This window comes from Ischnura elegans, chromosome X (assembly GCF_921293095.1).
Source record: "Ischnura elegans chromosome X, ioIscEleg1.1, whole genome shotgun sequence".
NCBI classification, from domain to species: domain Eukaryota; kingdom Metazoa; phylum Arthropoda; class Insecta; order Odonata; family Coenagrionidae; genus Ischnura; species Ischnura elegans.
The window spans coordinates 11345874-11358649 of record NC_060259.1 but is presented as its reverse complement, the minus strand read 5'-3'; the positions used below and the strand labels follow the sequence as shown (position 1 = coordinate 11358649).

The 12776-nt window shown below is 42.5% G+C and overlaps 1 protein-coding gene across 6 annotated transcripts in view; it reads right to left on the bottom strand.

Annotated features, from left to right (window-relative positions):
* LOC124171785 (plexin-B) overlaps nt 1-12776 on the bottom strand; it is a 615725-nt gene that overhangs the window by 126941 nt on the left and 476008 nt on the right. For all 6 annotated transcript variants that reach the window (XM_046551100.1, XM_046551104.1, XM_046551102.1 and 3 more), the window contains exon 6: nt 3189-3321. In XM_046551100.1, coding sequence (XP_046407056.1) covers nt 3189-3321 — 133 coding nt within the window. The remainder of the gene's footprint in view (nt 1-3188; nt 3322-12776) is intronic.

The window sequence follows — 12776 nt, the reverse complement described above, 5'->3', positions numbered from 1 at the left end:
ATAAATTTGAATTTATAATGAAATCATGTTCGAAAGGCGTCTATCTACGGGAGAGGCATATGCATACGGGAGCGAGTATAGGCGAGGGAGCCGTACCTTCCACACTTGAGGTCATATGAGATCATAAAAACAAAGAAGGGGAAACAATCAATGGGCAACTTTCGCTGTCGTTTCTCTTAGCTTCCGGGTGAACCGTGAAGAAACATGCCAACAGGCCTTGCCAAAATCAATTCAGAGGGCTGTGGAGAAGATAATGCAAATACGATATTAGGCCCCGGGTTGAAGAAGAACATTAGCAACTATACAGGCAGAGTAAATTTAACTTCCTTGTAAATTTCCAGATTATTCCCATGGCCAAATCAATAGATTTGTACGAAATATATCACGAATGAAAATGGCCAAGCAAGACTTACTCTTGAGGGATTCACAGATGCATTGCGAGGAAGACACAGGCGAAGGCTGTTTCTTCATAACACACATGAACGTACTATACAATGAATTGCAACGATTTTCAATTCGATTATATCGAGGAATATTACTCTTAAATTCAAATGCATTGATATTCATAAAAGTGATTTCTATCATTTCTAACAGGTTCTAGACCCATATCAATAAGTAATGCCAGCAGAAGGCAAATCATATGCCATAAAGTAATAATGCGCACTCAGGGTTCCTACTCAAAGTAAATTATAAAATTCACGGTTTTTTCCAGGTTTTCACGGTCTAAATGTCGTCAAATTCACGGTTTGTTGATTAGGCATTTTAGGCATAAATATTGAACACGTAACAATCACCGGTCGCACATTAACGAAAAATTTCACAAACGCAACAGACGCTGTGAGTGCAAACGCAGCAATGAAAGTGCTCTCTCTCTCTCCTGACGTCACATATCGTTTGCAAAATTCAGCTCCAGCTAAAGGTTGTGGGTGGCAAATGGAGGGACCATGCCAGGGAAGTTATAAAGTGTCTGAATTTTCGCCAGTGTTAATGAACACTTTGGTTACCAGACTTCCGGCTTTAATACAGGCTTAGGGTCAATGTGTCGTCATGGCACACGGACCAATAATTGCGCTTCGAATAGACGTGGACAGTGTCTGCGTGTGACCTTTAAATATGATCGACGTATCCATTTATCTTTTGACCCGTCAATCGTAGTTATAAAATAAATTTTGAGAGATATTTAAGGTTTTACGACGAAATTCACGGCTTTTTCCAGGTTTTTTCACGGTGGACAAAATTCACGGCTTATTCACGGTTGAGTGGGAGGCCTGGCACTATGTATGGTCTAATATTATCTTGTTTGAGTATTTGTAGCTCTAATACAGCTTGGTCGCACATACAGGGCTTACTTGTTACGAATTCCTTATCCCTTCACATGGACTCACGGAGTAAGGGAGCGTGAGAAGGGCCTCCTCAACAATGGGTGCAATTCAGACTTACGAAAGGCTATTTCCCACTAGGATCGCAAGTTATGACACTGGAATCCACCATTACATGCTAACATCGTTAGGCACCCTTGAAACCAATGAAAGTCTTTACTAACGGAAACAATAATCGAAGACGTGACCATCGCGTCAAACTATTGTTCTGGCGGGAAGTTTCCACCCTTGGTTTCGGCGGCACGTTTCCTGATTATTTCCATAGATACCGCCGAAGCTGTTATGTGCAGTAGTTCGACAACAAGCAATCTAGGGACAAGATATCTCCGCTTAAGAATAGTCCCCCTACAACATCTGGCTCCAATGGCCGTTTACGGGTCATGTCAAATCAACCAATATTTTGACCAATTGAAACCCACCGACTCGGATTTTCATGAAACTTGCCATAGTCATACATTCTGGTATGATTAGAGATTGTGTACAATTTTAGCCTCCAAATGTCAATTGTTAATGAAATATGAGCAATTGAAATTTGGGCGTGACCCCTAAAGTGCCGCAACGTGTAACGCATGGTGATTTTTATATTCATCCATAACTCTCCATTCTGCATGATGAAAAGTCATGCTTTTTTTCTAGAGCTAAGTAGTCCATAATGATCCCACGGTTATCATTGAATATTCACTGCACGAAGTAATTCAGCCGCAAAAAAAATAAAGTACAAAAAAATCTCGCTTGTACCATTTTTCATTGTCAGCATCCACAGGGAAAGGCCATACCAATACAGACTCATGGTTCAGTTTAAAGTAATCATTAATGTATGAGCAAAGATCCTGAGAAAAAAATCATGAGTCCGGCATTCCTTTTAGTAAAAAAATACTTATTTTTGGTCACGGTCCTGATAGCACGGTACAGATAGTAGATATTAACAGTACATGGGAGCGTACATTCACATTATCACTTATGTGTTTCCTACTTTACTAGCCAGTAACATACACTATAGTGAGACAATGCATGCTCCAATATTGTTTAATCATATAAGTATTAGCTTATCTCTCCTCTAGATCGTGTAATTTCTATGCGCCTTGAAAAAGATGTCATATTTTCCTGTCCTTTCCTCTTTTCTTAAAATCCACCACTAAGTACGTTGATTACAATTTTAGTTAGTCTGTTTTCAATGGCAAAAGTATTCATAATAACGATAAGTGTTGTCCAAATTATGGATAAAATATAAAAATAAGTCTATTTACTTATAATTTCCGTAAAAATATTCAATCATTATGGTTTTAATGTCATTGATAATGACGCCTAAAAGTCAGTGACTGGCACTGTAAAATCATGACAAGTCCCGAATCGAACTTATTAGGGATTACAGTGGAATAAATTTGAAAAAATCCGTCAAAACAGTAAATTACCTTAAACTGAAACTCATTACCTATGAAATTAGCATATTTCCACGTTATTTACCCAAACTTAAATATTTGACTTTTGTCCAGCCAGATCGGCCTTTCCGACCACTGTGCGCCGCCGCGACGATGAGGATAGGAATGGAAGGAGTAGGGTAGGGAACGTCACGCCGTCATCAAGGCGACGTGAACCACTATAAGAGAAACCAAGCTTAATTTATTCTACAGAAATGAATGAAAATTCTATAATAAAAATATTCCACAGATTTTCATGGGAAACCGTGGCGAGTTGAGCTCTTCCGGGACTTTCGGCTCGTGGCGGACATTGCCCGGGGCACGGGATGCAGCCGCCGCAGTCCAACGCACCCCGCGGACAACGAAAGCAAGAACTGCGCATGCAACTCACCGTTGTCATTTGGTTGATGGGAATGCGGTCCGGATACACGTGCTCGAAGTCTATGCACTGCTGTCCCGTGCCCAAGGTGAGCCATCGCGGAGAACTGTGAGCAGCCTTCTGACACGCGCTCCGAACGGTGCACCTGCGGAAGAGAAAAAAGACGATCGTTTCAATTGTTTGCGGAGATTGGGAGGGAAAATATGACGGACCGCGGTTCCACGGTGAGGCCACAGGGGCGTGAGAATACTTAAGCCTCTTGGAATGTGGAGAGGGTCCGTATGCACTGCCCTCCTCTTAACATGGTTCGCGCTAATAATGGTCATATTTCGTTACGTAAACGGCAGTTGCTACAAACCACATTTATGACCAGAGTTGGCTGATGCGGGCCAGCCGGCATCAAAAGTTAGGAATCGTAGTGGTACCTCTAGTCCTAAGACTGCAATTACTTAATCTCTCATCAAGAGTTAAGCGAGCTTGGCTTCAAACCCCACTCTCAAATTTTTTGGCCAGAAATGTTGCCCTGCCAAGATATACACCCCTAATAAACCTGATAGAAATGTTTTACGTCTACCGTCCCAACTACAGTTGTTCTCACTGCTTCAAGAACTTCATTTCTACATTGATGTTCATTCCAGCCACATTTCTCGAGAAGACTGGCCGCTAAGAAGATAAATTGTGTATCATTCGAGACGGCATTCGGGTTATCCACCATCCACTATCAGACCACGGCAGAGCTTTCGTTGAGGAAACACGACATGAGGCGGCGATTATTGAAGCATGGACTCGCACAGGTGAGAGGGCGGATGGAAGAAGTAGAGGGGGGATGGAAGAAGTGGAGGGTGGTGGGGGGTGCCTCCCAACCCAATGCCTCATGGACAGAATCACTGGCCGTGGGTGATGTATTTTGCGACATCCGATGGCTCCAGGCGGGATGAAGGCCACACAAGCGTCCATTTGCATCATTTATGGCGACACTGATGGGCGATATCTTCAATCGAAACCAGGAAATTCAGGATGACATGCTACGCACTCGCATCAGGAAAGTTAGTCCTGCGACAAGTTCGCAACACCTGGTATAAATCATCATTTCAATGCATACAAAAGACAGAAAAACGGCAATTACATCCGATGAATCGAATAGAAAGTATGTATACTGTCTTTCAATGAACCGAAAAAAATTACTTGAATACCAGAACTTTCTCTCGTGTGCAAACAGCTGCATTAAATAATACAATACAGATGAGCATTTTCAGCATCCGCGTTATAAAGCCTATAGTGAAAGAAACAACAAAACCAAAACAAAGATTAGCACGATAATCAAGTTTTGTTTGCCGATATTCCGATGAAAAGCATACAATTTCATCCCAACTTACGTCTCTTTTATGAAGGAGAGAGAGAGAATCGGGAAATTTTAGAAGAAACTACCGCCAGCCCAGCATAAAACGGAGCCAGTCAATTCTGATGGAAATGGACCTAAACTCCCTCTAGGGCACAGCACATACAATTTTAAAGTTCGGAAATTCAGACAGAGATTTCGTTCTGAGTAGGGCAAGACAAGAAAAACGCGCAACACTCATTGATTTGCTCTTCACGTTGTCAATCGATCAGTCTTGTTCAACTAATCAAGGGGTTATGGAAATGCCTCAAAGAATAGTATTGGAGAACAGAGGACAAATGCTGACAATTCCCCATTAGGTGAGGTAGCAATTCCCATGAGTTCAAACAATTAAAATTTCTCCCTTTGTAAGAATATTTGCAAGGAACTGGAACATTTTTTACCCCGGTGAAGTTCACGAAGGTTATTCAAACTCATTTGTGAGCTATTTTAGGCCTCAACAAAACAATTGTATCTTACATAATGTTGAGGTGAAATTAGCACCAGAAGTATTTGAACGAAAACTGACATAGTATTACCACAATATTGCACAGTGACTAATGAATATAGCAATGGTCGTTCTTAATCCGTTTGTATAACGGATTTTGGTACGTCCAAGAAAGGGACATGGAAATACAACGACCAAGTACAGAAATAATCTTTCACAACACGAAAATTCCAATTAATAGTTTTATGATGTTAATGCAAAATTTGTACGGGAGAGCGAGTTCCAGTAAAAGTTTTTTCAGAGAAACACATGATCCGTACTTTCCATTCGAATAATGGGAGACAGGTATGTTGTATCAATTATAAAAAACCGAACGAAAAAAATTACGAACTCAAATAAGCAATGCAATGATATCTATGCTCTAATCACGATCCAATCGTATGCTCCCTTTCCATCCAATCCCAATCTTAACACCACGATCACCAAGTAGAAGAAAAATCCATCATAGAAACAACCAAATCTTAAGTAAAGTGATAAAAAATGTACCGATGTGACAAAGAGGAGATGGAGCAACCTTATTATTTAACTGGAAAGCCGTTATGATAGACTCTTATTACGCTAACTCTACCACTCTCGACTCTTACGGTGGCGACCATGGACGATCTTTATCTGGAAGAGAGTATTCTACTACTTCAATTTGAGAAAGGTTTTTATTCGCAGAGGCTGTTAAATCAGCAATACGTTTACTTTACATTTGAAGTCAAGCGCAAAAAATTCTTTGTGTACCGAGAAGGAATCAAGCGGTTTCATCACGCAACGAAATAGCACTCGCGTGCACAGAAAGCGCAGCGATATGACTTCCATATGGTGCACCACGAAAGGAAATGTTGGGCCGCAGTCCGAATGGCCAATTACCTCCTCGCCCGAGGGCCCTCATCCCTCGCCGATCATTAACAGCTCTCGAACGGAATCAAAGTAAGGCCAGCTCGTCTTCGCTCGCAAATGACCTTTTGTGCACCTGTCAGGACTCCTCGCAACCTATCCAGCACCAGATCACCACCATGCGAGTCTCTTCAATGCTTTGCAATGTAATTGGATTGCGTTCGAGAAGGCGCCCAGCGGCTCTCTCAGCCACATATGCCACGAAATTGGTTTATCACGAACTATTTTCGAAGTTTAAAGGTCACGCAGCAAAGTTTCATCAATTCCGAATCGGAATTAAATGAAGTTTGACCAAATGGACATTGATTCTCAAAAGCCCTTGTAAGCACTTCGGGGAAAGGTTAAGTATTCACAAAGGATAGACCTCTTCAGATTCCCATATTATCTGAAATTTCTCGACCCAGAAGCCTCTCCAGAGAGTAGCCCTTGAGTAAACACCTTGAAAATGACCTCTTTCAGATAACCTCGTCATTCATGCCTCATCTGACTGTATTAACATAGAATCAAGATAGAATATGAAAAACTGAGGCTGAACGAGTAACTTTAATAAAAAAAACAAATTTTAGAATTATCGATATTCATCTTTTTCCAATAATAATAATAATCTCTTTTGAACTCACCAATACACGTCACGAGGGACTCATATTATAACTCTCACAACAGAAATCGTTTTGAAGGGAAATTTTGAACCCATAATCCATCCCTCCAAACCATCCGATATATTTTCAATGACTTTTTTTCCCGAGCCGAGTGAAAAAATACTGCCCTTGCACTAATGCTATTGGACTCCATTAACCACAGCTTTCAGCTACTGAAAAAATTGCCTTCATTTTATTACCCATAATTACGGGATTGAATCCACTACTTCCCTGAATTTTCAATTCAATTCCCCTCCATTGAGCCACGAAAATAAATTAAACCCTCGCATTGCCATTTTGCTAGTGTCGAATTATTTGTATTAATGCATATTTAGTTAATAAAAAGCATGAAGCGCCATGCCGGTTACGCATGGACAGGTTCCTATACGCCACGCATCCTGAGTGTGTAGAGGCTAGAACTTAGCTGGCGATCGTGGTAGCAGCTATGGTAGAGCGCGTAGCAGCTAGGGTAGAGCGCGTAGCAGCAAGGCAGAGCGCGAGCATGAAAGAAGGTTACCCGACAAGGAAATTTTCAAGAGTGAATGACGGCTTCAAGGCAGTTCTGCAACCAACTCAGGCCAGATCACAACAAGTATATTACAGTGACAGTCGAAAAGGATGGCCAAGATGTTCACGTTCGCATCAAAATTCTCATGAACGTACGAACAGAGCAACTCGTGCTCTAGGTGGAAATTCTTACCAAGGAGTGCCTCTTTCACTCAAAATGTTAACCGAGGACTGTTCGAATAGGTGAGGGTGGACATCAGCCTACAGGCGTGGCCTCAGGCGTGGAATTGAACACATTCATGATGGAAAACTTGTACTCTTTTCTGGTAAGGGATGCGCCTTCAGGGCTTCACCTGAGATTTGAACCCGCAACCCTTCGGCTAGCAGCCCAACGTGCTCCTCTCTAAAGGCAGATAAACACGCACTTTATATTAATCAAATCCGTGACAGTAATATCCATCACTACGAACGACTCCTCCGACATGTATACGCACGTACTGAGCGACATGAAAGTATAGATGGCATTTTCTTCGAGCCAGTGAAGGAGGAAAAAATAAATTCATCCTCGGTCCGAAATTATGATCGAATCACGCACGCATCGGCTGGCATGATGGGATGCATGACGCTCGACTCCGACCCGCCGCAGTAATTCGATTCAATATCGTCTCATGTCCGGGTTGAAAGGAGATTAATTTATTTTTGTTTCTCTTTGATATTTGGCCCGCCAGTATTTCCTTCCATTGGCCATCCGGCTTCACGGGTCTTCAATAAGGCTATGGTTCCCCTCCGCAATGGGTTTGCCTCCCGGAGCGCGGCCACCCGGACCCCAACCGTTTCCCGTCACACATCCAGGACACGCAACTGGTCCTGCAGAAATCATAAGTGCTTAAGGAGAGAATTAGGGTGATCTTCGATCATGTAAACATTGAACGCATTGCTAGGGCAAACCTTCCTCTCAGCATACATAATATCTCACAATCCGCCTAAATAGGCAGATGGCAAATTTATTTTTCCTGTAGGACCTAGAAATGTGTGAGGTTCTCCGTGTCGCTCTAAAAGATATCTATATTTAGTAGCTTAAGCAATCTATGTCTAGCACGAAGCGCCCGATCCTTTAGCGGTTGCCAACCTAATTTGCATAAAAGCTGCGGAACGTTTTCTGCTCGCGCGTAGTAAACCGAAGAAAGTAGAAATTCAACGAACAAAAATTTCAAAGTAGGTAGGTATTCAACGTGTTAGTTCTGTCAATACACGCGGTGACAAGTTTACCATCTTTATGAAATAAAGAATATACTGTATAAGATATTCCGTGAAGCTTTCTCGCATACGACTATAACGGCTGGACGCACGGATGTAGGGGACTTCCTTCTCTGCGTAAAAATCAGACGCGGAGAGCTAGCACAAAATGATGCATCGTAGATGATACTTTGCCATGTTTACTTGCTTGAAAAAATTTCTCACTTTTGAAACCGATTTTTATTTTTATATAAATAAAGGGAAGTCTCTGTGACCGAAATCATAACCACAGATCGTGTTAAATGACAGGTAAATATTTCTGATTGTATTAAAAACCAGAAAACTTAACTCACTCACTGGTTATACTCTAAAGCTGGTTTGGATAGGAGAGGACGGAGCTCACCCAAAACTTACCCATAGACATTTAAAAATCAATCATCATAATAGGAGGGGCTATTGCTATCCCTTTTTTCGAGGATTTACGTTTGAGGTGTTCAAGGGTTTCCCCTGGGATTTGATCCCGGGAGAAATGCTCGAAAGCGATGGTTCCCCAATCATGTTCCCCCACGCATACTTCAAAATAGAGGATAATTCAACACTTTCCCGGTGAACGAAGTGTAAGAACATCGAAAAGGCATCAGTGGCCTTGAAAATGGGCGACCAGCCGAAGTACAAACCAACGGCTACCTTCCATTTTCTCACCCGGAGACGAACCCGAGAGATGTGGAAACTTCATTGTTGACCGAGTAATTTTGGACGAACTTACGCGACCGCAAAGATGGCATGTCCGAGAAGACAACGCTTTGAACTGGTCCAAGGAGTCTCGGCGAGCATTTCAGCGATGTGCGAGGCGGCAATTGGCAGGGAGCGAATCCGGAGGAGAGCGATGCTAGCTATGGTGGACGGGCGACAAATCGCCGTCGGTGACCAAATGAGTCGCCGAGACCGCGAGCGGCGTGGGAGGGGGGGGGGGGAAGGAGTCACGTGATGCGCTCCCTGGGCACTATCTCGTGCACAGTCACGTTTGCACGTCCACGCTGAAAAGACGCACGCTGCGCCGTCGGCACGAGTGCGATGAATGAGTGGGGGTGTGTAGGGTGCGAGGCATGTGGAGTGAGTGATTCACGCGGGACCATCACTGCCGAGGGATATGAAGAAGGTTGCGGGATACCTACGTCTTCGCAGTCGTTAATCATGCCCCGCAGGCATCGACTAAATTACTGACGACATGATGATTGACATACCTATTTCAAGGCCACCACATTGGCATATATGTTAAGCGGGTCGTATGATTTCAGGATACTACACTTCGTCGTGATTTCCTTGGGGATGACGAAGTGCATTCATTGGAAGGAATGCATTTTTGCATGCTCTATGCATCGACAAGTTCACTAAGAATGTGACCATTCAGGTATCTGCGGCGCTTGGATGGCGCTTGACTTTCCCACCGTCTTGGGTGTCCGCCGCGTGTTTCCGTCAAGAAGGCAAATGTAAATTTGAAATTAATCTTCGAAAAATCCCTCGCTCAGCATTGTGTCCCTCAAGATAGGAAAATAGCGAACGTTACCCCTACATTTAAGAGTGGTAATAGGGACGATACTAGTAACTACACACCTGCATCTCTTACGTCTAATTCACGTAAAATACTAGAACACATACTCGTCACCTCCGTAATGAGGTATTTACATCGCGAAACTTTATTACGTCAAACTCAGCATGCATTCCGAAAAGGTAAGTCGTGCGAGACGCCCTCTTTCCACATGACACTCTGTCTTCGGGCACGTTCAAGTAGATGCGATATTTTTAGATTTCAAAGAAAACTTTCAGTAAAGTTCCGCTAGTGAAATTATCAGTTAATCTAGAAGCGTAAAGAATATATCCTGATATCATATGATGATTTAAGGATTTATTAAACAACCGAGATCAAAGGGTCGTTAGAGATGGCGTTAGTTCAGTTACGGCGAAGGTCAAATCCGTAGTGCCCCAATTTCCAATATACCGCAAATGTTATTGGTCCATTTTTTATTATTGATATCGCTACCGTTGTATCCAGTAATATTCGACTTTTTGTGGACGACGCAGTGTTCTGCAGGGACATGGACCACGGATGGCAATCGAAACTAAACGTGAGTCAAAAGCAGTAAAATTTCAATAGTTGGATCGAAACTAAAGTAACACTCTGGGACGAAACGAAATGCAGGCAATGCTTCGCACCGGAGGGACCACGCGCTTCACCTTCGAACAGTTTGGTTTCGACCCACACACCGAGTATGAAGTACGGTTGAATGAAGTGGAGGTTCGACCTTTCTATATTCTCTCAAGAAATGGGTGAAAACTATCCCCTCGTGTTCCCCTTCTCTCAACTTCTGGGATTGAAACTTAGCTATGAGCAGCGGAGTTTCAATTAATTTAGTTTCGTTCCCGGGAGTAAAGGTTCGTCTCGAGTCGAATTTAAACTCCCTTTTGATTTTAATTTCGCGCGGGAACGAAACTAAACCTAGGCCTCGTATTTTCGTTTCCCTCCAGGTCGAAACGAAACATTTTCTTTTCGCTTCAGAGAGATTTCCATGCTTTAAACGAGTAGTGTGACACTTGGAAATTAGAGTTAACTTAAAAAATGTACAGAAATGAATTTTTGGAAAATGCGATGAACAAGTAAAAAAAACGATGCTATTATTCTCTCGCGAGACCGCATTTGGAGTACGCCACTAGCGTGTGGGACCCAGATGAAAAAGGAACGGTTTCGGTTGCAGTTAGAATACAGAGGCGAGTCGCAAGATTTGTTCAAATTGTTACGATGACAATAGGGTAGTTTCCTTCATCAAAGAAAACGAAAGGCATTGATTGCTATCCGTTACCCATTATCAGGGTTTTCATAATACACAAATTATGTGGTTGTAGAAATCCCGGTTTAAATGAATGGCATTGGTCAATTTAAATCTCATTTGAAAAAGGCCAGATTGGCGTCCATGCGATTCCATTCCACGTGACGTCACAGGGACCTAGTTTCAACATGAGTAGATAGGAGTCTTACATCGTCTGAGATTACTAATGCATGCACGAGACACAGCTCAGGGAAACATCTCTTAATAATCACGCATTATAAATACCTAAGTTCGAAAAGTATCCTTCGTTTGATAGGGGAATAATAATCCTTATTTAAGCAAAGCGCTACCAGCTAGCAGGGTACTCATCTACCTGCTAGCAGGGTACTCTGCTACCTGCTAGCAGTCTGCGTCGTATCAGCTCTCAAGCCTCGCCTCAAGGTCACCTCACAGGGCGGCAGCGGGAACCAGAAATACGTCACACGGACTTTTCCCATCATTCCTACTTAGCCGTCATGTTTTCGCGCGCTTGAAAATTTTCACTTTTCGTTTAATCGCGAAAAATAGATATCGTCATTCGAAAGTCTAAGAGCGTGGAATGCGTACTCCAGGAGTAATAATCTTTCTATTTAGGCAATAAAGATATAATAGGAAGCCACCCTATAGAAGTGTAAATGAATTCATTAGGAATTAGGAAGGGAAAAATTTAACCAATCGATGGGAAAAATTATATTAAATCTTTTAAGAAAATTTCGAGTAGATTTCTTTTGCATTTTGGGTAATGTTCAAGCTATTTTAAGAGATTCTGATTATTAGGCTCCAAACGATCAAATGGATAAGATTATGGTAATATACCGTAGAACCTATAGTTTTTAGAAGCTCCTATTTCCGCGTACAATAATGCACCACAATACTTACGATATTTTATCTGTAGGATAGCCCAATCTACCAAGGTAAAATAGTCTCTCTATGTGTGGTTAATAACTTATCATATTTGTAAATTGGTGGATAAAGTAAAGGATGAGGAGGTGGTGGAAAGAGTTGGGGTGGAAAGAACATTATTGAGAACTGTACTAAAGAGAAAGGGAAATTGGATCGGGCATATTTGAAGAGGGAAGGGGATTTTAAAGACAGCAGTCGAAGGAACTGTGGAAGGAGGAAAGAGAATAGGAAGAAAGAGGCTTAAGATGACAGATGCGGTGAGGTTAGGAAGAAGCTACAGGGAAACGAAAGGGGAGGCCTTGGACAGAGTGAGGTGGAGACGACTTCGGTGTTTGGGACATCTGCCAGTGAAGGGCAGAGAATCAGTGGATGATGACTTGGAAATGCTACCTATCTGCATGAATTTTTGGTACGTTATAGCCACTTACTACGGTAAATTTTAGTATTTCAATTACTAACTAGTAGTTATTTGCATGGTAGCCTTTTCGTGTCCTTAGCAATCTCCTACTTTCTGGCCTGACCGCGTGTCGTTGTCCTGAGTGCTCAGCCAATGTCCGGCGATGAAACGAACGCGATTCTGATTAAAGACGAGTGCTGCATGGCTGGTGGGGAATCACCCCCTGCCACACGTGGTGGAGGCTTGCACGGTACCACGTAGATGTAACTGAAAGCATCGAAATTACC